The 27,302-nt window shown below is 42.9% G+C and overlaps 1 protein-coding gene across 13 annotated transcripts in view; it reads left to right on the forward strand.

Annotated features, from left to right (window-relative positions):
• PPP2R2B (protein phosphatase 2 regulatory subunit Bbeta) overlaps positions 1-27,302 on the forward strand; it is a 435,841-nt gene that overhangs the window by 301,660 nt on the left and 106,879 nt on the right. For 10 of the 13 annotated variants that reach the window (XM_073905502.1, XM_073905500.1, XM_073905503.1 and 7 more), the window contains 2 exons: positions 24,017-24,114; positions 26,973-27,138. In XM_073905502.1, coding sequence (XP_073761603.1) covers positions 24,017-24,114; positions 26,973-27,138 — 264 coding nt within the window. Of the gene's footprint in view, positions 1-6,596; positions 6,624-24,016; positions 24,115-26,972; positions 27,139-27,302 lie in introns of all 13 variants that reach the window. The other 3 variants (XM_073905508.1, XM_073905506.1, XM_025892410.2) reach the window with 1 other exon arrangement.

Below are 27,302 nucleotides of genomic sequence, written 5' to 3' on the forward strand. Positions count from 1 at the left end.
CTGGAATTTTATATAGCTAGCCTGGGCATCCTGCGGATTTCCCAGGATTTATGAACATAATGGACTTTGGGTCATTTATAGAGCAAAGGAGACTATGGGAAACACTTCATAGTTTTCTTACGTGAGATCCCAGGAGCCTGAGATTCAGAACCTTGTAGCTGTTAAGACGCTGACTCAAGGACCACACTGTCCAGATTTGAAGCTTGTCCCCACTACTAAGTGGCTTTAGGATGTTAGGCAAGTGACCTAGCTTTCCTCAGCCTCAGTTTCTTTCTATGTTAATTAAAATAATTAATTTTAAGAAGAATCGGCGTTGGGGGAGGTGGTGGGCAAAGAGCAGTGCCACCCAATGAGGTTTCCTTCTCTACCATTACAGACCCACCCCACATGGTCTGGAGTCACAATTGAGTGGGTTCGTGCATATATGGTGCTTAAAAGAGTTCCTAACATACTGATGAGTAAATATTAGGTGTTGGCACTGGTACTGGTAATTAAGGGTATCTGTGTTCATACTTGGCCACACCCTCTTCCAAGGGATTCCCCCAAAATATCTCTTTGGAACTCTGAACTTTCTGGGGGCAGAAATTCTTGTGCTCAGCTCTGTCCTCCGCTGCACCTGGGACACCACCTGGTTTGGCATAGATGCTTACCAGTTGGCTCAAATTGGCTAAAATCCCAGTTTTCTCCTGGTTATTTGGTGCCTAAGGATGACTTGACTCCAGACCATGTGGGGTGGGTCTGTAATGGTAGAGAAGGAAACCTCATTGGGTGGCATTGCTCTTTGCCCACCACCTCCCCCAACACTGATTCTTCTCTTTAACTTCCAATTACCTGAAGATTGAGGCAAGACCATGAAACCAGTAGCTGTTGGTGATAACTTGTTTCTCATTTATACACGAGTTCCTCTTCCTCTGACGTAGCAGCCCGTTGATGTTTTACAAGGGAGACCTCAGTGCCTCGGAGCTACCCGTTCATAGTTTCCTTGTCCTCATTTTCATTCCCTCTGTGTGCTGTGTTAGGCCAAGGGGGTGAGTGAGGAAGAGACGGGCCCGCCCTTTTAGGGTCTGGTGGGGAAGCAGTACAGTAGATATTAAGTACTAGTGGGATAGGTTCTCAGGCAGGAAATTCAGAGTGCCTTGGAGTCTTAGGAGAGTCCCCTAACCATTTTGAAAAGTAAGGAAGGCCAGTTATTTAGCTTTGGTAGAAAGCAAGACTCTTCTTAATAAAGAATAGAGTAGGGAAGGTATTATGGGTTTGAAGATTTCCTTGTTCTACGCACTCTTGTATTTTCTGTTCTGGGAAGAGGGTAGTACATTAAAAATCAGGTTATTGCCTGTAACTTGGTGTTTGGTGGTCAACTTATACCACCTTCAACATATGGAGGAATTAAGATCATTTCCTCTCAAAGACAGGCTTTCCAACATTGAGATGCACACATGCATATCCAAGCTTCCAGACACCTGCATCCATTTCCCTGTGACTGGTTATTTTTCGCCTGTTATGTCTTTTTTTTTTTCTTTCTTTCTGAGAGTGTAGTGGCAGAAAGATACAGTTTCTTCATGCTGTGTTTTTACTCTCTATTTTCCTGATAAAACTGTATCACTGCCGAGGAACTCAAATCTAATCTTCAATATATTTAGCATGAAAGCAATAAAAAGCATTAATTCACTCCAGAAAGAGTGAAATACAGTCGGGTACTCAAAGGAAGAATCACCATGGAAACTGTTTTCTTGAGATTCTGTACTCTCCAGGCTCCAGGCACGACTAAGTGAAAAAAGAAAGGCGAAGGGAAGAGAAGAAATACCCTGCCCTTTCTGTTGTCACTAAAATGCTGCAGAGAAATTGCCATGAATTATTGATTGCATGAGTAGAGGTATATATGAATTAGAATTATTAAACTGTTGTCTTTTCAGTGAGTGTGTAAGAATGCGCAGAGAATGTGTACTTCACTGTTCTCCCTTCCTTGCTGTCAGATCCTATTGAGCAATCAAAGAGCTATCCTAAGGTCAAAAGTTGGCAGAGAAGCACAAGGAATTATGATTAAAGAATTCTGGGAGCCAGAAGTAAAGTACCACGATTTTGCATACAACTCCCACATACACTTGTCTTTATGTACCATTTCAGGATGGTTATGGTTTCAGAATTTCTCCAAGGATATTAAATATGTAAAGATCAGAGGCCAGCTCTGGCCTTTGGGACTGTGGTAATGGGATGTGATGGAATTTCCCAAAGGAATTTCTTTTGGATCAAATTCAGTCTGTGTTTATGTGCACATGTATGCATCTCACAATGTGCCCACTTTTCTTGCCTTCTCCAGTATTACCAGTCCAATTTTAACAGTCCCTGAAATTATACATCTCCATTTAATGGCTCTGGTAATAATATCTGCCATGTGTTCAATGTTTCCTGTGAGTCAGTCACCGGGCTGAATCCGTTGCCTGACACTCTTAAAAGCATGGACTTTTATTTGGGTAGGATTGTTCTTATTTAGCAAAATGACTAATTCAGTAAGTGTTCACTCATAAAAATCATTATGTTCTTATGTAATTCTCACACCAACCCTAATGAGAAAGTCCCCATTATACAGATGAGGAAGCAGAGATTTCATGATGACAGCTGAGTATACTCGATCACAGAGCCAGTGAGTTTCAAAACCTGGATTTGAAACCATGCGTGAATCCTAAGTCCATGGTTTTAACACCATCACTAAGGTTCATCCTAGAGGACACACACAACCTGTCTTTTTAATCTCTATACAAGCTAATAACTGCTGAGGGTCTGAGCACATAGATAGGCCCTCAATGTATTCATAACACGTGCATATTTAGAATCCACGATTGTACCCAGTACTATACTAAATATAAAAATTGGAAATAAGATAAAGTCTCTTCCTTCAAGTTCCTTACAGTCCTCGGGAAATGTTGCCATGTATGAATAACCAGACAAAGTAGTCAAGGGTTCAGAGACGAGGGAGATTAATGATATTCATGAAGGAAGATTCGTCCTGGTCCTTCCAGAATGGGAGGAGCTACCAAAAGGTCAAAAGAAAGGAAGAAAAATGAACAATTTGGGTAAGACAACGTGACTTTAAGCATAGAGGTGGGAGGGAGTGACGAGTTTGGGGACCTGTGTAATGATCAAGGTATGTGTTTTAGTGAAGAAAATTTGAACAAGGAAGTTGACAAGTGGGCCATGAGTGAAGAACCTTGAACTCTGGAGCAAAGAGGTCCAAATATTATCCTGTCAACACAGTGAGCTTTCAAGGGATCTGTTTATTTATACTAAAGTATTAATTACTTAGAGTAGAGCGTTGTTTACTCATGTTTAGCTCGAAGATTTTTACATCCCTATACACCAACATCACCATTACCAAGATCAAGGTATAGGACGCTTTGGGGACTCCATGCCCCCCCTCTGACTGAACTCCTCCCCATCCCCAAGATACCACTGTCTGACTTGTATATGAGTGTTCAAGGGAAGTAATAAAAAAACAGATGACATGATGGAGGTTTAAAGACCAGATTAATGACTTCTAGGATGTAGCATGGAGCATGAAGGTGAGAGATTTCAAAGAGAGAGACCAGCCAAGAGGGCGTTATAAGGTTCACAATCCCTCCATCCATCCATTCCATTCAGTATGTGTTGGACACCTGCTGTGTACCATACCCCTTACACTGGGACTACCATCGTAACTAACACACACACTCTCAGTGAGAAGACCAACAAACCGAGACACAGTTACCTTCTTCCCTTGTAGCAAGTGCTGAAATAGGAGGAAGCCCAGGCTGCACTTCAAATGGGCACCTAACCTAGAATAGGGAAGTCAAAGAAGACTTCCCGGAGGAACAGATGCCCAACCTGAGGCTTGAGGACAAATGGAGGTGAGCCATACCAAGGGAGGGATTGAGATGGAAATGGGTCCAAGTAGAGAAGGAGCATGTACAAAGGAACAAAAAAGACAGGTGGCCGTGTTGAGGTAGAGGCTTGGGCAAGAGGAGAATGGTCGCAGACAAGGGGCTTTTCAAGTGAGAGAAGTAGCCAGACCTATGGGGCGCCTGGGTGGCTCAGTCGTTAAGCGTCTGCCTTCGGCTCAGGTCATGATCCCGGAGTCCTGGGATTGAGCCCCGCATCGGGCTCCCTGCTCCACGGGAAGTCTGCTGCTCCCTTTCCCACTTCCCCTGCTTGTGTTCCCTCTCTCGCTGTGTCTCTCTCTGTCAAATAAATAAACAAAATCTTTAAAAAATAAAAAATAAAACAAAAAGTAGCCAGACCTAGTAAATGATCCTCTGTCACAGGAACCATGTCACAGGAACTCAACACCAGCATGTAATCTTGGCCACCTGATTGCACAACAGTCGGTATCTATCGTTCGGAACATTTCAGATGATTACTGTGGCACGCCTTTTCATTGTTGCTTTTATTGTAAGCAGCCCAGTAAGTTGTCCATCATTTCTCTTTGAAGTTGAGCCAGAAAAACCAGTCAGGCAAAGAGACTTCCAGCATCTTTCACCTCCCTCTTTAAGATGAAGTGACTTTCTTAGGTTTTGTACATTCTTTATCTCCTTTTTTCTGGAGTGGTCTAGGCTGTGCTGATTTGCCAGGCCACCCCTCTGCTCTGACTTGTAACCAGCAGTCTTCCTTGCACAGCCTTGAGCACACTACCCAGTACACACCACCCCTCTCCCTCTTGTCTAGGAGCAGGTGATGCAGTAGGCAGAACATGGCCTTTGTAGCCCTGCAGACCTGAGGGAAGTCCTGTTACCAACTCTCCTTGTGACCTTAGTAAGTTCATGTTTCCTGGCTTCAGCTTCCCTGTTTGGAAATAGTACTACCCACTGTATAGGATATGAGTGATGAAAATGTAATGCAGCAAATCCCCTAGGGCAGTGTCTAACACACAGTAGGTCTTCCAAAAATGTTACGCAGACCTAGTAAGGTGAAGTGGTTCAGAGCACAGGTAGACTTCCTATGTTCCAGGGCTCTGCCAAAGGCTGCTGGGTTACTCTGGGCAAGTCGTATAATCTCCCTGTGCCTCAGTACTCTTACCATAAAATGGGGATGATAATGACATCTGCCTCATGGTTTTATTGTGAGGGTTAAATGAGCTAATGCATATAAAGTGCTTCATATAGTGTCCAGTGTGTGTGTCTCTCCGTGTATCCCTTATTAGTAGTGTTGATATTAGTGTTAGTAATTGTTATTTTTGTATAGTACTTGGTCATATCTGTGAAAATGGGAGAACAATGTTTGCCTACCTTGTAGGGTTGTTGCCAAGAGCAGCTAACGAAGAGGTGCAATGGCTCAGTGCCAGACACAGTGGGCCCCCGATAATGTTTGTTGAATGAATGAGAGCAAAGTGCTTCTCTCTAAATGTCTTCTGTAAATGTTTCATCTTAATGATCAGCGGGAGCCTCCTCATGAAAGGAAGTGCCAAAGGGGTTCACAGGGTGGCAGCCTGGGCTTGGACTGGGTAGATTCTGATTATGTCAAACAGAATAGATTCAGATCAGTCTATTTGGCGCCATTGAAACTGTGCCAATGAGCAGCAAATTGTGATTTCATGTTGGGGGAGTGCCAGAATCCAGATTTACAAGTCAAAGCAAACCTACCTATTTCTAGTACCCTTTCTCTTCCCTCAATGGGTGTTGCTTACATCTGAAAGAGCTTCTGGATGTTTCACAAAATCAGGCCCCAGATGTTTGAAAGACTTTTGCAGACAAGGTAATCAATCCATTCGGTGGCCAGATGCTGTCTGAAAATTTTCCTGCTACAGCACTGTGAGTTTCTAAATTCATTAGAAACATAAATTAATTAAATCTAATCAACAGTGGGTGATGCAGAAGATTAAACAGTGAAAAACAAATACATTTCCAACTGGGTCGTATTAGATGCAGAGAAAAACACCCCACTTTGGAGGTGAAAGTCAAGTTAACCCTTTATGTGATAGTCTCAAAAAAACCTTGGCCAAACCTGAGACTCCAGGTGAGCCTGTGGTTCTTCCCATATAAGTCTGCCCTAGTGGGTTCAGTGACTTCTCAGTAAATAAACTGTGTATTTCTCCAAATGAGAAGGGTTCTCGAGTGGGCTTACTTTGTTAGGCATTCATAGGGGAAAATCTCCACCATGCTTTTATCATGAAGGGCCTCTGGAAGTTCTGCAGGTCACATACAATATGCATATAGCAGTATTTCCCAGGAACATTGTATAGTCAGGTAAATTTTAAAACAGAGTGAAGCATCCTTCTTCATTCCATGCTAGAGTAAGTTACTTGAGTTCAGCATTCTTGTTTATCAGTGCTGAATTCACAATATCGAAGAGTTTCTGGCACATAGTAGGTGCTCAGTAAATATCTGTTAAATGAATGAATTATGGATGAACTTGTTTCATATAGATTTCTGAGTTACTGATTTCCCCAGATGAGTCACCAAGATGTGAGATAAAGTGAGAGCTATTTCCCAAAAGTATTTTGACTTTTTTCACCTGTGGATCATAATCTTGAGGGACTGATAAACCCATAGGATATATTTTAGAAAATTCGGCTCTAAAGCATTGTTGTATAGCACCCCTAACCTTTGTCCCATGTCTTTTACCCTCAGTCTAAATGGAACTGGAGAAGACTTGGGGTGAGTAAATTGTGAATTTATGGGGCCAACTTTTGGGTGGGAGACTGTTCTTTGAGGATGTGCTCAGCTCCATGGAGAGGCCAGCCTTTAGCTGTGGAATTGACTCATTCTACATTTTGGTTTGCCGGTGTAGACAAATGGCCTCAGGTCCTGTGGAGAAAGGGGTTGCTTCCTTATTTGTAGCCTCATGGAGGTATCCATTTCCAGAGGATGCCAGCAAGTGCCCAAGACCAGCGACTGCTAACTCAGATGCCTACAGAAGCCAAGTAACATCGAAACTGAAGGCAGAGTGGCAGAGAACAACTTTAGGAGCACAAAGGGGAGCTGACAGTTGGCCTCAAGGTTGGGGAACGGTAGGGAGTGGTGGGAGATGAGGTCAATTCAAGACCTCACGTCCTTCTAAAGGAGGCAGCTACTTCCCAGCCCACGCCAGGAGTGGCTGTGTGGGAATGCCTGTCCAGTGGGACCAACCTGTTAGTTTCTAAAGAAACTGAAAATCTGCATTGTTTATACACAACTTCATAAGTTCTAAATGTAAGCATCTTGTTCCACAAATTGGAGGTCTTCATGTGGACTAACATTGCGGTGTCCAAGAAAACAACCCCTCTGACCAGATACGACCATATACTGCAGTTGTTCTCCGGACTGTTTGGTCCTGTGATGCCGAGTGGGGGGGGTGTGGGGCCTTGCTCTGCTTCTCTGGGATCCAAGGTAGTGATCCATGTGGAGAAATACATGATCCTATTTATCGAGTGCCTACGGTGTGCTAAGCATCATGCTCAGCTCCTTACCTTCCTTAGTTAATGCTCATAGCACTCCACCAAAGCGGTACCTGTATCATTTGATTTTACAGATAATGAAACTGAGATTCAGAGAATTCAGGTAACTTGTCCAGAGGCATGTCTGTTATAAATGGCGAAGCTGAATGGGGTCTCTCTGACATCTCAAGTGATGTTGTCCTCCACTCACTATATTACTTTTGGGTAAAGCATTATTCGAATTCTTATTTACTGCTTGTGTGGGTCCATGCTAAGTGCCTTGCATAAATTTACTCATTTCAGCCTCAGTATAATACCACCCCCATTGTACAGATTAGGTAAATAGTGGGGAGAAAGAAGAATTCTGCCCAGCAATGATGAATTGAAACTAGGTCTGGGAGACTGCTGTTGACTACCTCATAGTATTGCTTCTCAAAACCACACCCTGGATTAGGCACACAGAAGGTGCTTGGCAAATAGTTTTCCACTGACACCAAGCCTCATTTTCAGCTGTGTACACCAGGGATCCTGAGCCTAAGGGTGTGTCTGGTGCCTCTCGGTAGCCTGCTCTTTCACCTGTTATTCCATGTGACTCACCTGCACCTGTCACTCAAGCAGCCTTCCCTCTGTCACTTTGCTAACTGCAGGCATGCCGAGTGAAGACTGACATGTCCTAAAAACTGGCTAAGCCACTAATGAACTGTCTAATCTGGGAAGCCCTTCTCAGCAATCGGGCCATCCAATTCAAATTGCGTGTTTGACTGAAATAGTTCACTAGGTCAGACTTCTTGGCATAGAAAGATCTTCCCACCCAGTCTCTGGTGTTCTGTTCTCTTTCTTCCTGAAAATTGAACAGGGTGGAGACTGGTTTAGACAGGGCTAGAATTTAAGAATCAGAAGGGTGTGTATACATTTTATGGTGCATGAGTTTTCATGTGTATGATTAGCTTAGGAGAATAAGGCAAATGAAGATCTTAAAGAGAATGAGGAAGGTTTATTTGGTTTTTAAATTTTCATGATTGTACAGGTCTGCTACACCCAATTCAACTGAAAACCAAACGTGTGTATGGTGTGTGTATGCATGCATGCATGCGTGCAAGAACAATATTAGAGAATATGAACCCAAGTGATGAGGTAGTAACTATTAACAAATATACTAGAAAAACCAACTTTCACTGAACATCGATTATGTGTCAGAGATGGGGCTGCAGGCCAGGAATAGCGAGGTGAAAAAATCAGTTATGATCCCTGTCCTGGTGAACTTTATAGGCTTATAGTGGAGACAGACATTAACAATAAACACCCAAACAAATCTATAATGAGGAATTCTGGTAGATGCTTTCCAGGGAAAGAATAGGATGATATAGAGCAATGTAGAGTGACTCTAACACAGGCTATCAGAAAAGGTCTGTCTCAGGAAGTGCTGGTTAAGCTGAAATTTAAAAAATTAGTAGATGCTAGCCAAGGAGGAAGGAGGAAGGAGGAGGGAGAGTAGTTCAGGCAGAGAGCAGCATGTTTGCAGACCCCAGAGTGGGAGGAAGCATGGCATTTACGAGATCCTGAAAGCAAACTGGCGGGGCTAGAATATAGTGAGATGGGGAGTCAGGGAGCTGATTTAAGATGAGGTTTGAGTGGCAGGAAAAGGCCAGTTCCCAGCATTTCCCTAGTGATAAATTACCAAAAGGTTGTATTTCCCAATGGTTTCCTTAAAATGGCTTCCGGTACATTTTACTTTTGATTTAATTTCAGGTGGAGATTTGAGATTGTGGCCAGTGTTAAATCTATATCTTGAGTGTTTAACGGTTTTATTTTTTCTATGACCTGATAAAATATTGATGTTTAATTTCTTCCCCGGGACTTTGCAGGAAATAATCGATGCATCACAATCAAGGCTAAGAATCTGCTTTGGTATGTGTTGGATAGGAAGGAATTTTGCTACTGCATTTAACAGTTACTGGCTCTTTCGTGCCCTAAGCTTTTCCATACTCCCCAGGGGCAATAACTTAGGTTGTTGGAATCAGTATTTGAAATGTCCCCAAAAGTAGAGTACTTACAGACATGGAAATATGTTCCTATTTCCACTCTTCTACGTCTGCTGTGCTTAAAGGAAGTGCTTCTGAAAATGGACTTGGCACTTGATTTCTCAAGTACTGGTTTTATTTCAGAGATGTCCCAGGCCATGAACCTATAGTTCTGAACCATTTAAAACAACAACAATAAGCTGTAGACAGAAATGGAGCATGTGTGACTCTTTTTAGGGGAGAACTGTGATATGCATTACATAGGCCAACAATCAGCTGTCCCTGTTGAGAATATTAGAGCTCCAAGCGTGGACTATTTATATCATCTATGCTCTGAGATCTTAGATACTGTTAAAGATGTTATCTATTAAAGAAATAAATATGATTCTGTCTTCAGGGAACTTATCATCTAAAGAAACGTCACACACACGCAGAGGATACCGAAGCATTCTATTAACATTTGTACCATAATCCAACATGAGTCATGGCCCAATGAGAAGATGCTAAGTTAGTGAAGTTTTATATGGAATTTATTGGTAGAGCCAAAGATGAGTAAAATAGGAACTGTTCCCTTAATGAAATACATTTCATTAAGGAAAGAGAACAAGTACATTCTGTTATTCATGTACTTATTCACCTAAGTACATGTGAATAGTCCAGAGACCTGGGGGGAGCTGTGTGGAGGAAGGAATTATGTTCCAATCAGGGGAGCTCACGGAAGGCTTCATGGAGTAGGTGGCATTTGAGTTGGTCTTGAAGGATTCGTGTGTTCATTTTTTCATTCAGCCACTAAACAGGTATTTTGTACAAACCTCCTAAGTGCCAGTCCCTAGGCTGTGTCCGTAGACTAAAATAGTGAATAAGACCTTAGCCTCAAGGGGCATACATGTCAGCAGGCACAAGTAATAGAAAGAATGTCTTGGGAAAAATGAAATTGCTTCACAGGTGGTCATCACAGACTGTATCTGCATAGGGTCCAAGAGTTGATAAAATGCCAGGTGGGTGACAAGGAGTACAGCAGACTGATGGAAAAGTTAAGGCTGAACCCAGAAGATCCACTCTGCCATGTTAAGAAATAAAGCCTGTAAGTAACTATGAGTGAAAGATGAAGAAAGGATCGGGGAAAAAAATAAACGACCGACGAAAGGGAGGGGAATGAGAAATAATAGAAGGCAGAGGGAATAGAAGCGGGACTCAAAAGGCAGGTGGCAAACATGGGCTCTGGGACTAGAGCTGGGTACCAATCTCAGCTCCCCTATTAGCCTTCCATATGTGGGCCAGTTATTTCAGTTTTCTGAGCCATTTCCCCATCTGAAAAATGGAGGAAGAGACTGAAATCATGGAGTCTGAGTGACACTTAAATGACATCGTATAAAACACAAAGCACAGATCCTGGCCAAAGGAGGTGTTCAGTAAATGAGCCTAATAATAGAGATTGAGAAAGAGAGGTCAGGTAAAGGGTCTAGTACTATGCCTGGCACGCAGTAGGCCAGCTCAGGAAATCACTGTTTCAAAGAAAAATTGCGACAGTGGTATTTTTCTGAGGCTGAACTATCTCAAGGCCAGGCAAATAGCTAGTTAATTTCAGCAAATTTTTTGCATGACAGTTGTGATCCTCTCCCTGCAGTCACACCATAATAAAGGAATGTTCAGCTAGAGTTTTCCACTGAAGACTGACTTCCTGGCAGGGAGATCTACAAATCACTTGGAAAGTTCCTGGCACCATCACCTGGGTCTGGCTATTTGCAAAGTGTCTATAAATCTTCCACGAGGCCAGATGAGAATGTGGGTTTTTTCTTTCCCCTCTGACAGACTTGTCTCTTTCTATGCGATATTAGGAATGATGGTGAAAGTTACCCAAGAAAGGCCATGAGGAGGTCAGCCTACCCATGTGGGAGTGATCGTGTAGTAGACTTGGCATTTTAAAGTGTATGCAGGTGAGCAGCCTTCCATCCAGTCTGTCGACAGGAGGTAATGAACCTAGAGCTGCATAGCAGCAGAAGGAAGAGAGTCCTTTCTGCTGCTGGCCTCAGAAGAAAAAGGAAGGCGGGAGGGATAGAAAAAGGAAAAAGAGAGAAAGGGAAGGAAGGAAAGAAGAAAAAGACAGAAAGAGGAGCGGAGGACGAGCAGGAAGGGAAGAAGAAACAAAAAGGAAACCAAGAGATTTTTCTTTGATTCAGGGTGATCGCATGGACAGCTGATATGTTGGTCTGTAGGAAAAATTCTTGCAATACTAAATGCTTTGAGAATCCTGTTAAACCTTCTGTGAAGATAGGGTTTCCATAGCATTTTTCTTCCTAACCATCTTTTGGCATCTCTCAGGGGTGGACCAGTCCTGGGTACTGACTTGTTTATTCATGCATGCATGCATGCTTGCATTCAGAAGTTCCCCCTTCTCTCTTCGTCGCCATTCATTTTTCCCTAGCTGCTCAAACTTGTTCATCAGCATAGACACATGCTGCTTTTTCTATGATAAAAAAGGACGCTCTTTTGACCTGACTTCCCTTACCATCTTCTGCCTTGTTTCTTTGCTAGGCTTCTCAGCAAAACTCCCTGAGGAGAAGTGTCCACAGTCACTCCCTCTCATTCCCCTCCTCCCATTCACTCGGAAACCCATTCCGTGGTTCCACCAAACCCACCCCCACTGATCCGTAGAAACCGCACTTGACAAAGTCAAAAGTGACTTCCACGGTTCAAATCCAAAGGTCACTTGAAGGCTTTTACCTTGCAGATCAGCAGTGCTTGGCATGACTGATCACTCTCTTCTCTGCAATTCACTGGCATTCGTGACACTCAGCTTTTTGGATTTTCCACCTCTCTTACTGGCTGCTCCTTCTTCGTTTTTCCTGGTTCTTCTTTTTCTCCCAACCTTTTAGATGTTGGGAGTGCCCCAAAGTTCAGCCCTTGGCTTTCCTCTCATTTCATACACTCATTCCCTGAGATCTCATCCAATCCCATGGCTTTAAATATCATCTGAAATGCTAATGAACTCCCAAGTTTATATCCCCAACTCAGACCCCCTCCTGAACTCTAAACTCTTGTTTCTAATTATCTACTCAGTATCCTTACTTATAAATCCCTCATACTTCACACATCTGGAACAGAGTATCTGGTCTTCCCCCCCCAGATGCCTACTTCACCCACAGACTTCCCATCTCAGTGAAGGCAACTCCATCATACCAGCTGCTGAGGGCAGAAACCTTGGAATCATCCTGAATCCGGTCTTTCATACCTGTAACCAGTCCATCTGCAAATCCTGTGAAGTCGACTCAGTATGCATCTGGAATCTGACCACTGTCAGATTCACCCTCACTCTTCACCCTCACTACCAACACCTTGGGTGTGAGCCACCCTCACCTCTCACCTGGGTTATGGCCATACCCTTCCCGAGGCTCCTTCAGCCCTCTGCTGTCTGTCCCCAGTGATACTTACAGCACATCGGACCATCTCACTCCTCTGCTCAGTTCCCTCCAGCAGCCTTCCATTTCATTTTTCTCACTTTTTAAAAAATTGTGATCAGAGGATCATAACACAGAATTTACCATTTACCCATTGCTGTGCCCATTTCACTTTTAGTGAAAAGCCAGAGGGCTTGCTGTGGTCTACGAAGCTCTCCGTTACCTGAACCTCTCATTTGTCCGATCTCATTTTTCCCTTGTTTGCAGGGCTCTGGCTACACAGGTTTGCTGATGCATGCATGTTTCTCTCTGAGGATCTTCTCCCTGTCTGTTCCCTGTTGGAAGGAAGCCCTCTTCCTTCAGATACTCACATCGTGATCTCCCTCAATCACCCTATTTCAAATCTAAGCTTCCCATCTACCTCCAGAATTCTTAATGTCCCTTACCCAGTTATGTCTGTTTCCCAAAGTACATGACATACGATGCAATTTATTATACTCATTGACTATTATTTTTCCTCCATGAGTAGAATGTAAGTGCCATAAGGACAAATATTGTATCTATTTTATTAGCTGATGTATACTCAATACCTAGAGTAGTGTTCAACACATAATGTGTCACTGAATATTTTTTGAGTGAATAAATGGAATTATGAATAAATCTGTCAACACTTAGTATATCTTGATTTTTCTACATTTTATATTATTTGTTGATACCTATATTGCCACATGAACATGAAATCAAATATATCAAATATAATGGATCTTTTAAATATCTTTTAAATATCTTTTATAAATATACAGTTTTCAGAAGATATAAAAAAGCAGTAAAATATTCTTCGGCATTTGGCCGAAGAATATTTTTTAAGTTTTGGGTCATGCTGGTGATGGAAATCAACACTAGTTTATTTATGCTATCTTTTACTATTTACCTGCTATGTGTAAAGTATTGTATTCAGTGTTTTAAAATAAAGATACCCAAGAGACAGTAACTTTTTTAGAGGGGGGAGGGGCAGAAGGAAAAGGAGAGAGAATCTTAAGCAGGCTCCACGCCCAGCACAGAGCCCGATGTGGGGCTCAGTCTCACAACCCTGAGATCATGACCTGAACTGAAATCAAGAGTCAGACACTTAACCAACTGAACCACAGGTGCCTCAAGAGTAATATTTTTAAAGATTTTATTTTTAAGTAATCTCTATACCCAACGTGGGGCTCAGACTTACAACCCCAAGATCAAGAGTCGCATGCTCTACCAGCTGAGCCGGACAGGAGCCTTGGGAGTAATATTTTTTTATAATCTTCAAAACACCACAACTCCCAGCCATGGAGAGAGAGAGAGACAGAAGAATGGAGGGAGGGGGATGGGAAGAGGAGAGAGGGGATACAAGAGAAAGAAAAATACTGATTCATAGAATTGTAAATGGCACATTTGGCAATACTTTCTATTTTCTTTGTTAAAACCATTGAAAAATCATCATTGTATAATACCTTGTAACCTGTTAGCATCTTTATTGTGTTTGACATAGAAACTTCATGTTTTAGGAGGAAAAATCCAGATCTTGTCCTACTACATTCTTCTTTCATTCTTTAGGCCTATCTAGAATTTAGCACACAGACGTATTGTATTTATTGTTCAATTTGTCCCTTAGAGAAAATAAAGATTGTCTTTTTTTAATTAGAGTGTGCGTGCACACGAGTTGGGGGAGGGCAGAGGGAGAAGCAGACTCCCCACGGAGCAGGGAACCTGATGCAGGGCTCAATCCTAGGACCCTTGTATTGTGACCTGAGCTGACGGCAGCCGCCTAACCAACTGAGCCACCCAGGCACCCCTAGGAGATTTCTTGAGTGCAGGCATATGGATGACATGTGAGTTACCTTAAGTTTCAGTAATGACTTCCTCTTGCCTTCTAGGTCAAACATAGGGTTCTTACTCTCTGGCTCAAAGACTTCCATTATAGGGTGTTTGAACAACCTCTTTTCCAACGTTTTTTTTTTTTTTTTTTTTTTTTTACCATATCCCTATTTACACTGCTTCCCAGTCCTCTAGGATGAAAGCTTGAAGCTTTGAAGGCAAAGACCAGATGTGTTTTGTTCATAGCATATCCCTGGCACCCAGCCCAATGATGTGCACATAGTAGGTGTTCACTAAATAGATTCCTTGCATTTCAGACCTATTTGCTCCAAATCCACTTTGGGTGTGTCATTGCTACCTCCATGCCCTCTCCCATTACCCTCTCTTCACCAGCCCTTTTGGTGTTTTCTCTTCCTGTGATTCATAGGACCCTTAAATCCCTGCCAATATGACAAAGGCTTTTTAGGATGAAACCTGTTCTTTACTGATCAATCTGTGTGGTTCTAAAGTCATAAAATACTCATTCCAAAATAAGAACCTCCCATTGTCTCACATCCCTTCAAATACGTTTCTTACATTCTACCTGCATAAATGTTTTGTTTGTTGACACTTTGTTTAGGGTTATTCTCTGTATGGTGGCCCACAATGGTGTTGATTCTCTGTAGCTCTCATTCAGTGATAGGTAAAAGAAAAAAATGGAGAAGCATCCATCATATATTAAGACACTAAGCTTAGGGCGCCTGGGTGGCTCAGTTGTTAAGCGACTGCCTTCGGCTCGGGTCATGATCCTGGAGTCCCGGGATCGAGTCCCGCATCGGGCTCCCTGCTCTGCAGGGAGTCTGCTTCTCCCTCTGACCCTCTTCCCTCTCGTGCTCTCTCTCTCTCTCATTCTCTCTCTCTCAAATAAATAAATAAATCTTTAAAAAAAAAAAAGACTAAGCTTAAACTCGATGAATAAGTTCCTTATGGAGTTCATGGTTCAGAGGCTGAGAAAGGCATTTAAAATGGTCCTATTACTGTTGTAAGTGCTAATGGTAAGTGGTGAGGACTGTTATGAAGGAGAAGAATGGGGAGCCTGGAGCTGCCAAGTAAAGGAGGCTGTCTGGGTTTTGGGAGAAGTCATACAAGGCTTCCCAAAATACATACAATTAGAGCTGACACACACACATGTGGATGTTTAGCTCCCACAAGGCAGGTGCCATATCTTTGACTTGAGAGCCGCTGGCACAGCAAAATTTTTGACCAAAGACATGCCAAATAGATGCCACGTTATGTGAGTTTGGGTGGCACGATGCCTGCCCTAAATCTCCTATATGGACCCACAGTCGTGATTAACTTTCTTGTTTTGGACCCAGAGTCCCATTAACTTTGGGGTCCGTGCTAGATGACCCATGTTGTGAGATAATAGATCTGAATGACTGACAGAGTTTGCATTGTCTGAGCAGTTAATTACTCCTCTGCTTTCTGAAACAGTGAGTGACAGATGGTAGATACCTTGACAGCAGATTCCACTATAAACCAAGCAGCCTTGTAGGGAAGTCTGGACTGCTACCAATTTCCCACTGGATTTTTCTGTATTTGGAGGACTTAGATTTTTGAAAACTACTTTGCCGTTTGGGCAGGTTTTGTCCCAGTGACAGGAACATTCTTTCTTCTCAACTTCTGTGTGGTAGGAACTTATTTTGAATGAAAGGCAGTCTCCATCAACCCACACATCCTGAGTCGTCCCATACCCGTTAGTGCTGGGGATTTGGTCAGTGTGGGGAAGCTGTGTGCATTTTAATAGAAGTAACATGGCATTTGTTACTCACCAGCTTCCCACCATCTGGATTTTCACGGCTCAGCAAGCATGGTGGGCTCCCCAGACTTACCGGGAGAACTTGGCTCCTACAGAGAGCATGATTCGGTCCCTTTGAAGTCATAATTTTATGATGGACACCATGATAAACTGGGGGCGGGGGGATGCTTCTATCTCAGTAAGCTTCTTTCATATTTGAATGGTCGAACAAGTAATGTACCATTTCCACACAGGGGAAGGGGGTGAAACAAACCACCTCAGTGCTGGGAACTAAACAAGTATGAAGGAACACTGGTCATGTGATAAAGTGACATGAAAATGTGTGTGAGAGGTGGTGCACAGAGGCTGTGGGACCAAGAACCATTTTTTTTTTCCCAATTCAACTTATGTTAATAGTCTGGCCCTGTGCAAAGTGCTATGAGGAAAACAAAGATGGAAAGACATGTCTATTAGTATGCATTTAGATGCAAATAACAGAACATCTATCTAGCAGTGGCTTAAACCCCTTGGTATGTATTGTTTAACAAGTTCAGACATAGGCTTTTCCTGAGGTAGGTTTTTGCAATTCAGTGATGTCACCGAGGATATTGTCCCTTTCTTCCATCTGTCATGTTCCGCCTCTTGGCTTGTCACCTCTTGGTCACATGATGGCTGCTACAGCTTCATGTATCATGGCCATATAAAATCACATGGGAAAGCAGTAGTATGGGGGCGCCTGGGTGGCTCAGTCGGTTGAGCATCTGACTCTCGGTTTTGGCTCAGGTCATGATCTCAGGGTCGTGAGATCCAGCCCCATGTCAGGCTCCATACTCAGTGGGGAGTCTGCTTGAGATTCTCTCTCTTCCTCTGCCACTGCCCAACCCCTGCTTATGCTCTTTCTCTCTCTCAAATAAATAAATCTTAAAAAAGGAAAAAAAAAGCAGTAGTGTGCAAGGAGTATGTCCGTATAGCCAGAAGGCCACTCCTCACTTCCTTCCTTCCTTTTATTCAGGGAGAAAAACTTTTTCCCAGAATCTCTGCCTCCTTGCCCCCCAGCAGACTTTCCTGTGTGCCTCACAGGCCATATGTCAGTTCCATGGCCACCCCTACACACAAGGGAGGCTGGGAAGCAAGAATCTGGATTTTTCAGCCTCTATAGTGGAAACAGGCAAGGAGGAAAGCACTGGGTAGGAGTAGCTAACCGAGAGTATCTGTCACAACACATTACTTGCCCTTAATATGCCTGGTCTTCGCGGGCGGGCTGACATTGAAACCATGCCCATTTCCCAGCACTGTGCTTGCCGTTACATAGGAAGCAGCCCTTGCAAAAAGATCTTGGGAAGGGGGACTATTGGACCCTTCTACCTGCTTTCTTTCATGTAGGAGGAATACCAGCGCCAGATGGAAGTTAAAACCAAGATGCACAGAATTAATTACATTCAAATGAAAGGAAAAGGATTCTGTATCTAAATACCAGATACTGGTCGGGTGACAAAGGAATCAAGTCTGGATCAGTCAGTGAGTGTTTATGATACACAGAAGGATAGCAAGCACATGACATGTGTACTGGCTATTTCCATACCCGTGCCAGACGTAACCAATTGATCTCAACACTCTCCCCCCAAACCCAGCTATGATCTCAGAATCCTTCTCCCTGGGCAGCTCTTGCCAATAAACAAAATCGGCGGGCAAAATTAGATCCATTTGTTTTCACTGCTCAGCACTTGATATTTACTACTTCTGTCACTAGAACTGAGCTACAGAAACATGAGAAATAGTACCAAGAAGCTAATGCTACTCCTGAACTAAGGACTGAAGCATAGTCCTGTCCCATTACAAAGAAAACTTTGAATCCACAGGCAGAAAACCTCATGCATAAACCTAGTTTGTGATGCGGGCTAACAAAGCCATGCTGATGAGTTTAGTTTCCTGCCACTCTAAAAATTTAAACAGTGATATTATCTAAACAGTATGATTAAAAAAATAAAATCTTTGACTCTCACTAGTGAGAAATGAGCATTGGTTCCCAGCTGAACCGTATCTATAGAGACCAATAGTATTAAGCCTCTGTACTTACATAGCGTTTTTAACTTTTGGAAACCGTTCTATATCATGGTTGGGGGTAGTGGATACACCTCTGTGTGCATTGATCCAAACCCATAAAGCTATATGGCACGAAGAGTGAATTTTACTCTCTGGGAACTTAAAAAGAATTTTTTTAAAAAGTCTACAGAAGCACTGAGATAAATGCTAAAAATCTTGTATTCAGTTTGAAAACCAATTAAAATTGTTTACAAGTTAAAAATTGTTCAAGATGGATGGTCCTGATAAAAAAAAATTAGAAAATCCTGAAAAATTAGAAAAAGACTATAAGAAAATAAGTTAAATCATTCACATCCTACCAAAACATCATTTTGGACTCTGGCTGACAGTCTTTGGCCTGTGACTGTGTGTGTGTGTGTGTGTGTGTGTGTGTGTGTGTGTATACTTATAGGAGTTAATTATTATTTTCCGGGGAGTCAGATTGTAAGAGAAATTTCATTTTCTATTTTAAACATCATCTTGGTATTAAAGGGAGTTTTAATAAGTGTATATCGCTTTACCAGTGAAAAAAATATATTTTAAAATGAGAATACTTTTTAAAAATTGCAGTCATTGCACACCTACTGTTTTATTGCCTGATTTTTTTTTTAATTTTAGAGTGTATTAAAATTTTCCAAGAACTAGGCCATTTTGACCCAATCCCAGTAGCAGTAGTTGGGCATATCCTGTTTGGCCATAACCAGACCTCCTTTTATCCCCCTATTTTGATGGAAACTATACTCCAACACACTATTTATTTTTCAAAACTTAACAGAGAAAACCCTCTCCGAGAAAATGGATGCTGACTTTGGGACATGAACCAGAACCCAAGAAGGAGGCCACGGTTTTATGTAGATGGAAGGAGTAATTTTAATTCCCACCGGGAGCCTAAGACTCCCCTGTTTATTTAATGAGCTGCAAAGTCACTGTCAGTCTAGCTACAAGCCCCTATGCAGTGACCACAAAGGGTACACGCACTGCCCCCCATCCCTCACTGGGGAACACAGGGCCCATTGCCAATTAATCAGAGCACTTCCGCCTGCATGTGACCTCCCAAATCCTTCTCAACCCAAACCTTCCAACAACTACCCGTATTTCACCATTGTCATCCACTGTGACACCTATTTTCCATCTTGGCTGACCACCTCCTCATCCTCGCCAAAGAAGCAGACAAATCTGCGGAGGGGGAGACGAACCATGAGAGGTGATGGACTCTGAAAAACAAACTGAGGGTTCTAGAGGGGAGGGGGGTGGGGGATGGGTTAGCCTGGTGATGGGTATTAAAGAGGGCACGTTTTGCGTGGAGCACTGGGTGTTATGCACAAACAATGAATCGTGGAACACTACATCAAAAATTAATGATGTAATGTATGGTGATTAACATAACAATAAAAATTTAAATTAAAAAAAAAAAAAACAGACAAATCTGCCTAGAGCCAAACTTACCATGCAGAAGAAAGCCAAGTATTGAGTGGGCAGAGCTGGCCAGCTGATATAAGAAGAGTAAATGACTTTATAGTATTACCTCCCAAATGTTTCTTAGATGAAAGATAAAACATTTAATGGGCTCTGAAGGCTAAATTGCATTACCTTCTCATTTGAATCTCTGTGATTGATGCGGAGAGGCCAGTGCTCCTGACGCCTGGTCAGTAAGACCTTGTCCCACCAGAGGATTTGGGTTTAGGTCCTCTCCAGATTTAAACTGAGCCAGAATTTTATCAAAACGGTCACCCTGCTCTTTGGACTGTACATCGCCTAATCGTTGAGCTCAGCCCAGGCATTGTGTAGACTCCAGCCTAGCATGGTACAGTGAGAGACTAGGGCATGTGCTGGGGATTCCCTCCATTTCTTCAGCCTAATCACAGGCTTATAATGGCCAAGTCAGTTTCTATTATTCAGGTAAATGGAGACTTTATGTATGAATTTACTAGTCTGGAACCTTTGTAAGATGCAAAGATGGATTTTAGAAAAGAAAAACTCAGTCTTAGCAGTGCCTATTGAACTAGAAATGGGGTTACCAGGCCACCATCTTGTGAAAATTAAATCAGCCCAAATAAATGTGGAACAGGGCAAACGTTCTACCTCCCAGGGTTTCCTTTTAAAAAATCATGTTAACTACATTTGACCTCCATAACTGCTTTTGGCCTCTGGTTTTTGTTTTTAGTCAAAAACATGCACTTTATCCACATCTCTGCGGAACAGAGGGCAAACGCTCCAGTTTATAGCTTTTCATAAATGGCGCGATTCGGCTCGGCATTTGATAAAATGAGTTGTCATGTACACATGTCAGTTAAAGGTAAAAGTCGTCCCGAACCTGATGAATTGCTTTCTTTTGACCGTGATTCCAGATGAAGTCGTTGTCATAGGGCTGACGGTTGTTGCCATGTCTTCTCTATACTCAGCAAGAGTTCTTTTATCTTGAGCAGCATGGCTTTTCTGACTTCAAGTGCTCTACCAAGAGCCTGTTGCAAACAAGAGTATTTGTATCAGAAGTCTGGGTATCTTGAAATTGGAATGTGGGGTGATTCATGAGGTTTGCATCAATTATTAAACAGTCATAGATGAAGATCTGCAGAGATGGATGGGGCAGTAAAATATTCTGGTTACACCTACTGGCTTAGCCATGATAAATGAGTCTGGAAACGTGAAGGTTCAGAACAGGTATTAACTCGAGCTGCAGTGACCTGTGCTCTGAAGGGAGGTAGACAATAGCTGGATATAAACAAGCTAACATACACACCAAGTGAGTGGCAGGATTAGAATAAAGCTAAGGTCCTGGCTGGAGGACTAAAGAATGGGAGAATCCTGCCATGCCAATCACCCTTTGTCTTACAAGTTCTTGAGGAAGGCATAGCACAGATAATTATAACACTTGGAAAATAAATGGGGCATTTTTATTAGCGGGAGCCATGCCTGGATCCCTCATAACGCAGAGTTCTAGTAACACTAGCTTGGATCATGTGGCTCAGCTGTGAGCTTGAGTACTACCTTGTTTTGATCTGTGTACCCCTGAAAGGGAGAGTGGAGACATTTTCACAGAGAGTCTGGACAAAAGGACAAATGTGTATGTATGTCATCTCTGGGGGGAGTGAATTTTGTTTCCCTTGGAGTAACGTTTTCTTGGAGACTGAGACAGAGACTGACCTTGGAAAAGGTATACTTAACTCTTCCTTCTGATACCCAACTTCACTAAAAGGGAAGGCCCATCTTTTGGTTCCCAATGCACCTTCTAGAACTCTGGAGTCTGTGTCAACATTGCAGCTAAGAAGGGTGTAGACTACAGTTTAGCCAGTTGTTGGCCCTAAAGACATAAGTGTGACTCTGGTAACCTGTACACTCGGCTTCCCCACTGCTCTTTCCTTCTGGGGGATGTTTATGTCTTCAGTAATTTGAGAGCTTTGCCTCATACTGGGGTACCTGACAGAAGCCTGAAGTGAGAAGCAGCAGCCATGTCCGCTTTAGGTTCTGCGAAAGTCAGGAAGCTTCATGAATAACCCCGTTGCTAACCCCTCACTGAAAAGCCAGAAGCAGGAACTAGTGTTAGAAGTACATCCTAAGCGCTCAAGTGCTTTTCCCAGGGCATTCTGAGGCGGCTGCAAACATTGAACAGCCTCCTTCTCTCCTCTTTACGTGAAAGTGCTTTGCTAAGATACATAAACTCTAACAAAGGAAAGTGGTCTAAGAATTCACTTGTGATGCCGGCTTCCCAGCCTTGCTGGGCTTGCTTGCTCTGCAATGGGCACTTGTTACCGAAATGGGCTTCTGAACTTCCACCAGGAACTGAGTAACCACACAGCTTAGATTGTGTTTCCTTGAAGTCGTATTCATTTGGAGGAGTCTTCCTGAGTGGACAGACTAGATTTCTAGTTGAGATCATCAGTAAGGAATGGTGTGTCCTTTTCTGAAGAAAGACTTGGTAGAGCAGAAGTCATAAACTCGTGACTCACAAAACATTTTCAGCCCACAGACGAGATTATTTCTTTTAATGTCATGGCTTTGAAAAAAAAGTTGACAATATAGAAAATTGAAGAGATTTTGCATAAAATTCGCATTTCCAGCTTCTTATAAAAAAAATCTAGTAACACATGAAATATTTCATATCCACAATTGGCATAAGCTGAGTAGCCACTTACCCTTAAGAGGGGCCACAGGCTTTCTACTTCTTCACGCCCTGGCACCTCATGGCTCTGTAGGGCTTTGAATTTGCTGCCCCTGGGGCCAGACATCTAAGAGGCCAAAACAGGAAATCATGAAGTGTTTTAAATGTGACCTGCTTGAAAGTGGCTGTCACTTGTGCTTACTCTTTTCACTTGTGCACAAAGAACGACCATTAGAAGCGTTTTCGTATAGGGAACAGGACAGTTACATGCAAAGTGGAGAATTTTACACTACTTACCTGAATAAATCAGGCATACAAAGAAAATCCTGAAATGATGATATTAAAGTGAGATCTGAGATTTGAATTATGCAGGGGTAATTGCCTTAGTTTTCCACCTCACTGTTTCCCCTTTGCTTTCCTCACATGGACATAATCTTCAGAATGGTCCTCTGTCAAAGGCCACCATCATAATTCCCCTGCCTCTTTTTTTTTTTTTTCCCTCAAACTCATTTGCACTCTCGGTAGCAATTGTTGGAGCCCTGCAGGGGAATAATTGCAGAGGAATTAACTTCTGACATTTTTTCTAAAAATAGCCCTACTAAATCCAATCATAGGTAATTTACCTGTCCATGTTCCTCCGGGGTAACCAGGGTTGAAGAAAGACGTGGCAGACTGGCATTCCTTCAGCAATTATCTGTGATCTGGGTTCCTGGCGCCTGTGTATTTTCTTCGTTCTGAAATATGGAGTACAAATTGCCCTCTCCCCTCTAACCTCGTGACCCTGTTTCTCAGCACCTTGCTCCTGTGGTCGGAATAAGGCCGTGCTCTTCCAGAAGGGTGTGTTGGGCTCACCAGGAAAGAGGGAGCATGGGTCAAGCTGGAGCATTTGTGGGGTCCCTTCATTTTCCATGTCTGAGCTTCGAGACCCCCCTCCCCCCAGCCCTGGTGCATCACAGTCCTCAGCCGGCATCTGAATAGCCGTACTTGAAACCTGTTTGGAGAAGTTTCTCTGTGTAGAAGGAAGGAGAATGCAAAAGATCCTGGGTGGGTAAAATGTCTGGGGGTTGATAGAAATTCTCAAAAATAAAAAAAAAAATTGTGCCATTTCCTGGAGCCATTAAAGAAATGCGTTTTCTCTTGCCCCAAACAAAAGGGTCTGCATGTGTTTTCCCCTTTTGTTCTCTCCAGATGTTCCAAGAGCCCACCGTGCAGTGTGGGCATCTAGGAAATTGACTTTCTCAAATGCCACTTCTCGTGGCGCTTAAAATACAGAGCATCAAATCCTTGTAAATTCCACTGCAGAGACAAAGCCCAGAGCCCTTCAATGCACAGAAAAGTATATCTATTATCTATCGTTTCAAAGTAAGTGTGCAGTTACTTTAATTGCCTTTGTCTTCTCCTTTTCAGCTGACATTATCTCTACGGTAGAATTCAACCACACGGGAGAATTACTAGCGACAGGGGACAAGGGGGGTCGGGTTGTAATTTTTCAACGAGAGCAGGAGGTAAGTGGCAGTGAATGCAAAATGCCCATTTTCTTCTCTTTTTAAAGGAGGCCTCCTACTGTTCCTTAATCCTCATGTGTTGCCCTTAACCTTGCTGCTTTGCTAGCAAACTAAAAACTGCCAAAAAGTCATTAACATCAACAGTTCCACATTCAGGCTCCTAAAAGCACCTGATTAATAGAGCCTTTTCTGGGCAGGCCTAATCTTTCCCAACCTGGGTGTTGCACCTTCAAAACGACCTCACTTCCCATCTGACCTGCGAAATTCCATGGGTGTTTGTTGAGCAGAGAACTCCTTTTTGAGTGGGATTTCTCTTCCAGCCATTGAAATTAAGTCTCCCGGTTTCAGGTGCTCCTACGGAATACGTAGGAGGGGAAAAAAAAAATAGCTCTTTGCCAACAGATGTGAAAAGGACACCTGGGATCAGTAGAGAAGAAAGTGATAGCTCACCCCACCAAAGGGAGTGAAATCCCACAAAAAGACATCTCTGCGATGCATGTGGCCTGTGCTTTACTGTAGGTGTCGCAGAGGTCCCTGGAGCTCAGTGCTGTGTGCATTTTGAGCAGGAGTTTGAACTTCCAGTGAATTGAGTGTCAAAAAGCCCATTTCCTCCTGAGAATTGGGCTCCACTAGGAATTGTTTCTCTTTTTCATATAAATTGAGTTTTTTTGGTGTCTGCTTCTGTTTTGTCAGAACAGAATTACGGCCCAATCTGATTTCCTTGGACTCCCCTGGCATGGTCCTGGAGCTTCCAGCAGGCCCGTGTATGTTCTAGGACCTCTCCCATCTGTTACCGCCTGCCTCTGAGATTCACCAGGCCCAGCGCAGGGGGAGGCCCAGTGCAGGAGGAAGGATTCACAAGAGACTTCCCTAGCAATTGAAAGCCTGCTTTGTGCCTCAAAGCCATTTATGTTCCCCTCCCCCTCAAAAAAAGGAAAGCCTCATTTAGAGGTGATATATTTGGTAATTGCATATTATTTGCAATTAATTTCTATAAGGGCATCGTGATCCCTCGGGGTTCTGTATAAATTCAAGTGTTCAGCATTAAATCAGGCACCTGGCCTATTCCACTGGCCCTGGAAACACGAAAATGTGGTTGGCAAGTAGGAACTAAGAGCTCTTCGTGACCTGGAATTTTTCCTGCTTTTCCAGAGCTGCCTAGTGCTAATTGGTCTGGCACATACTACACACACTTGACAGTCTGATTTGGATGGTAGCAAATCAGAACTCTTATAAATTTATTGTTAAGGTGGACTGGCTGTCTCTGTAGTAAGCAGGATATCAGCATTTAAAGTCCTTTTAAAAGTGATTTTCAAACCTTCCTCCATTTTAAAAGAAAATCCAATTAGGTCCATAGTGATGATAAAGAAGAACCAGAGCCACTATTTAACATAAATTACCCAAGGCAGCATGTTGCTGGTCATAATCTGCTCCACGATTTCCGTTAGCTGTTTATAGGTTTCACCTGTTTTGACCGAAATATTTGAGAAGCCTGAGTCAGTGGAAGGGGGACACGTATTCCAAAGGAGGGTGGTTTTATTCAATAAAAAATAGATGTTGAGGAGAGGAGTTGAGTGTTCCACTTTGTGGCGAGGCTTCCGGTTGGAATGAACTCAAAGCCTGAGAAACAAAGCCAGGTGACAACATCTAAGGCTGGCTTCTGACTTCTGTGAGTGACTTCTCGGGAGGCACACTCCACTCCTGGACAATTTACTCCTAGGACCCTCACAAATATGCTCAACACAGGCCATCGGCACCATCGCCCATCAAATTGAGTAAATGGAGACTTGGGTTTGAATGTTCAATATCCATCCAGAAATATGATTTTTTTTTAATTGAGCCTTTTCTTCAGAGTCAAGCTTCTACGACACATGTTCAGTAAGACCTGAATTTGAATTTCTGAACACAGTTTTCCAAAGCCTGAATCTGGAAGCTCTTGGTAATAAGATCCTAAAACACCTGAAATAAAAACTCCCTTTTCTTTTTTCCCCTTCTCCTGTTTCTTTAACACCTTCTTTGTCCTCTCCGCCCTTCTTCTTGCCCTTGCCCCCTTCTGCAGATCCTTTAAGTTTCGTTCTAGCATCCTTAATGTAGTTCCTGCTCTGCGCACTGTGCTTACTGTGCATAACGGAGATGGGGGGACATGGGGGGGAGAGTCTGACAGTCCTCCCAGGGACTCCGGTGGCGTCTCTGCACTCATGTCCGTTTTGTCACTCGTGCCAGAAGAAAATGGGGGGAGGGAGAGATCTGATGTCCAAATCTGCTATGTATAAGCTGTGTGACCTTGGAGAGGTCATTTTAATACTTCTGAGCCTCTTTTGTCCATTTCCCTGCACTGCCGACCTCTCAGAGGTTCTCTGAGAATCTGGTGAGATTTTAAAAGGCCAGCGAAAGGTGCAGATGCCATAGCTTTGGAGTCTTTGTGAGGGATTAATAGACGTGTGGACTTCGGTGTGGGATGGCTCACTCTGAAGGGTGTCCAAGACATCCATTAGGATGTCCGAAGAAAAGATTAGAATTTCTATTTATATGTATTTTTAAGTTGTCCTATTTTAATACCTATTTCTATGTATATGCTAGGGACACCATATATTAGTGCAGAAGTTCCTGCATATAATTTATAAATAAATAGTTGCATATTGGAGGTGCCAGTATTGACCAATAAGGGTGCATGACCAATGCTGGGGAGGCCAGTAAGCTAAGGTAAACTTGTTGCCATGGTTCTGCCCTCATTCTACACTGACGTGCCCCGCCCATCCCACCCCAGTGAGTCTGCCCCAAAAAAGAAGGAATTGGTGAATTTGCAGTTGGCTTATGTGATTTCATCTTTCATGTGTGTTGTTTTTCCCTTCCTACAGAGTAAAAATCAGGTTCATCGTAGGGGTGAATACAATGTTTACAGCACATTCCAGAGCCATGAACCTGAGTTCGATTACCTGAAGAGTTTAGAAATAGAAGAAAAAATCAATAAAATAAGATGGCTCCCTCAGCAGAATGCAGCCTACTTCCTTCTGTCTACTAATGGTACGTAGAGGTGACTTTGCCTATTTGGTATTTGCAGAGATACAGTCAGCAAGCCATGTATTTGAGTCTCTCTTGCGCTCAGTTTTTCTTTTTACCTTGCGAGCTGTTTGAAAAACTTCCAAACTGCATTTGCAAGATGTCTACCAGAGTGCCTGGACCAGGGT

The sequence above is a fragment of the Callorhinus ursinus genome, unplaced genomic scaffold (assembly GCF_003265705.2).
Source record: "Callorhinus ursinus isolate GAN/ISIS: 27379988/994484 unplaced genomic scaffold, GSC_fseal_2.0 scaffold23, whole genome shotgun sequence".
In the NCBI taxonomy this organism is placed as follows: domain Eukaryota; kingdom Metazoa; phylum Chordata; class Mammalia; order Carnivora; family Otariidae; genus Callorhinus; species Callorhinus ursinus.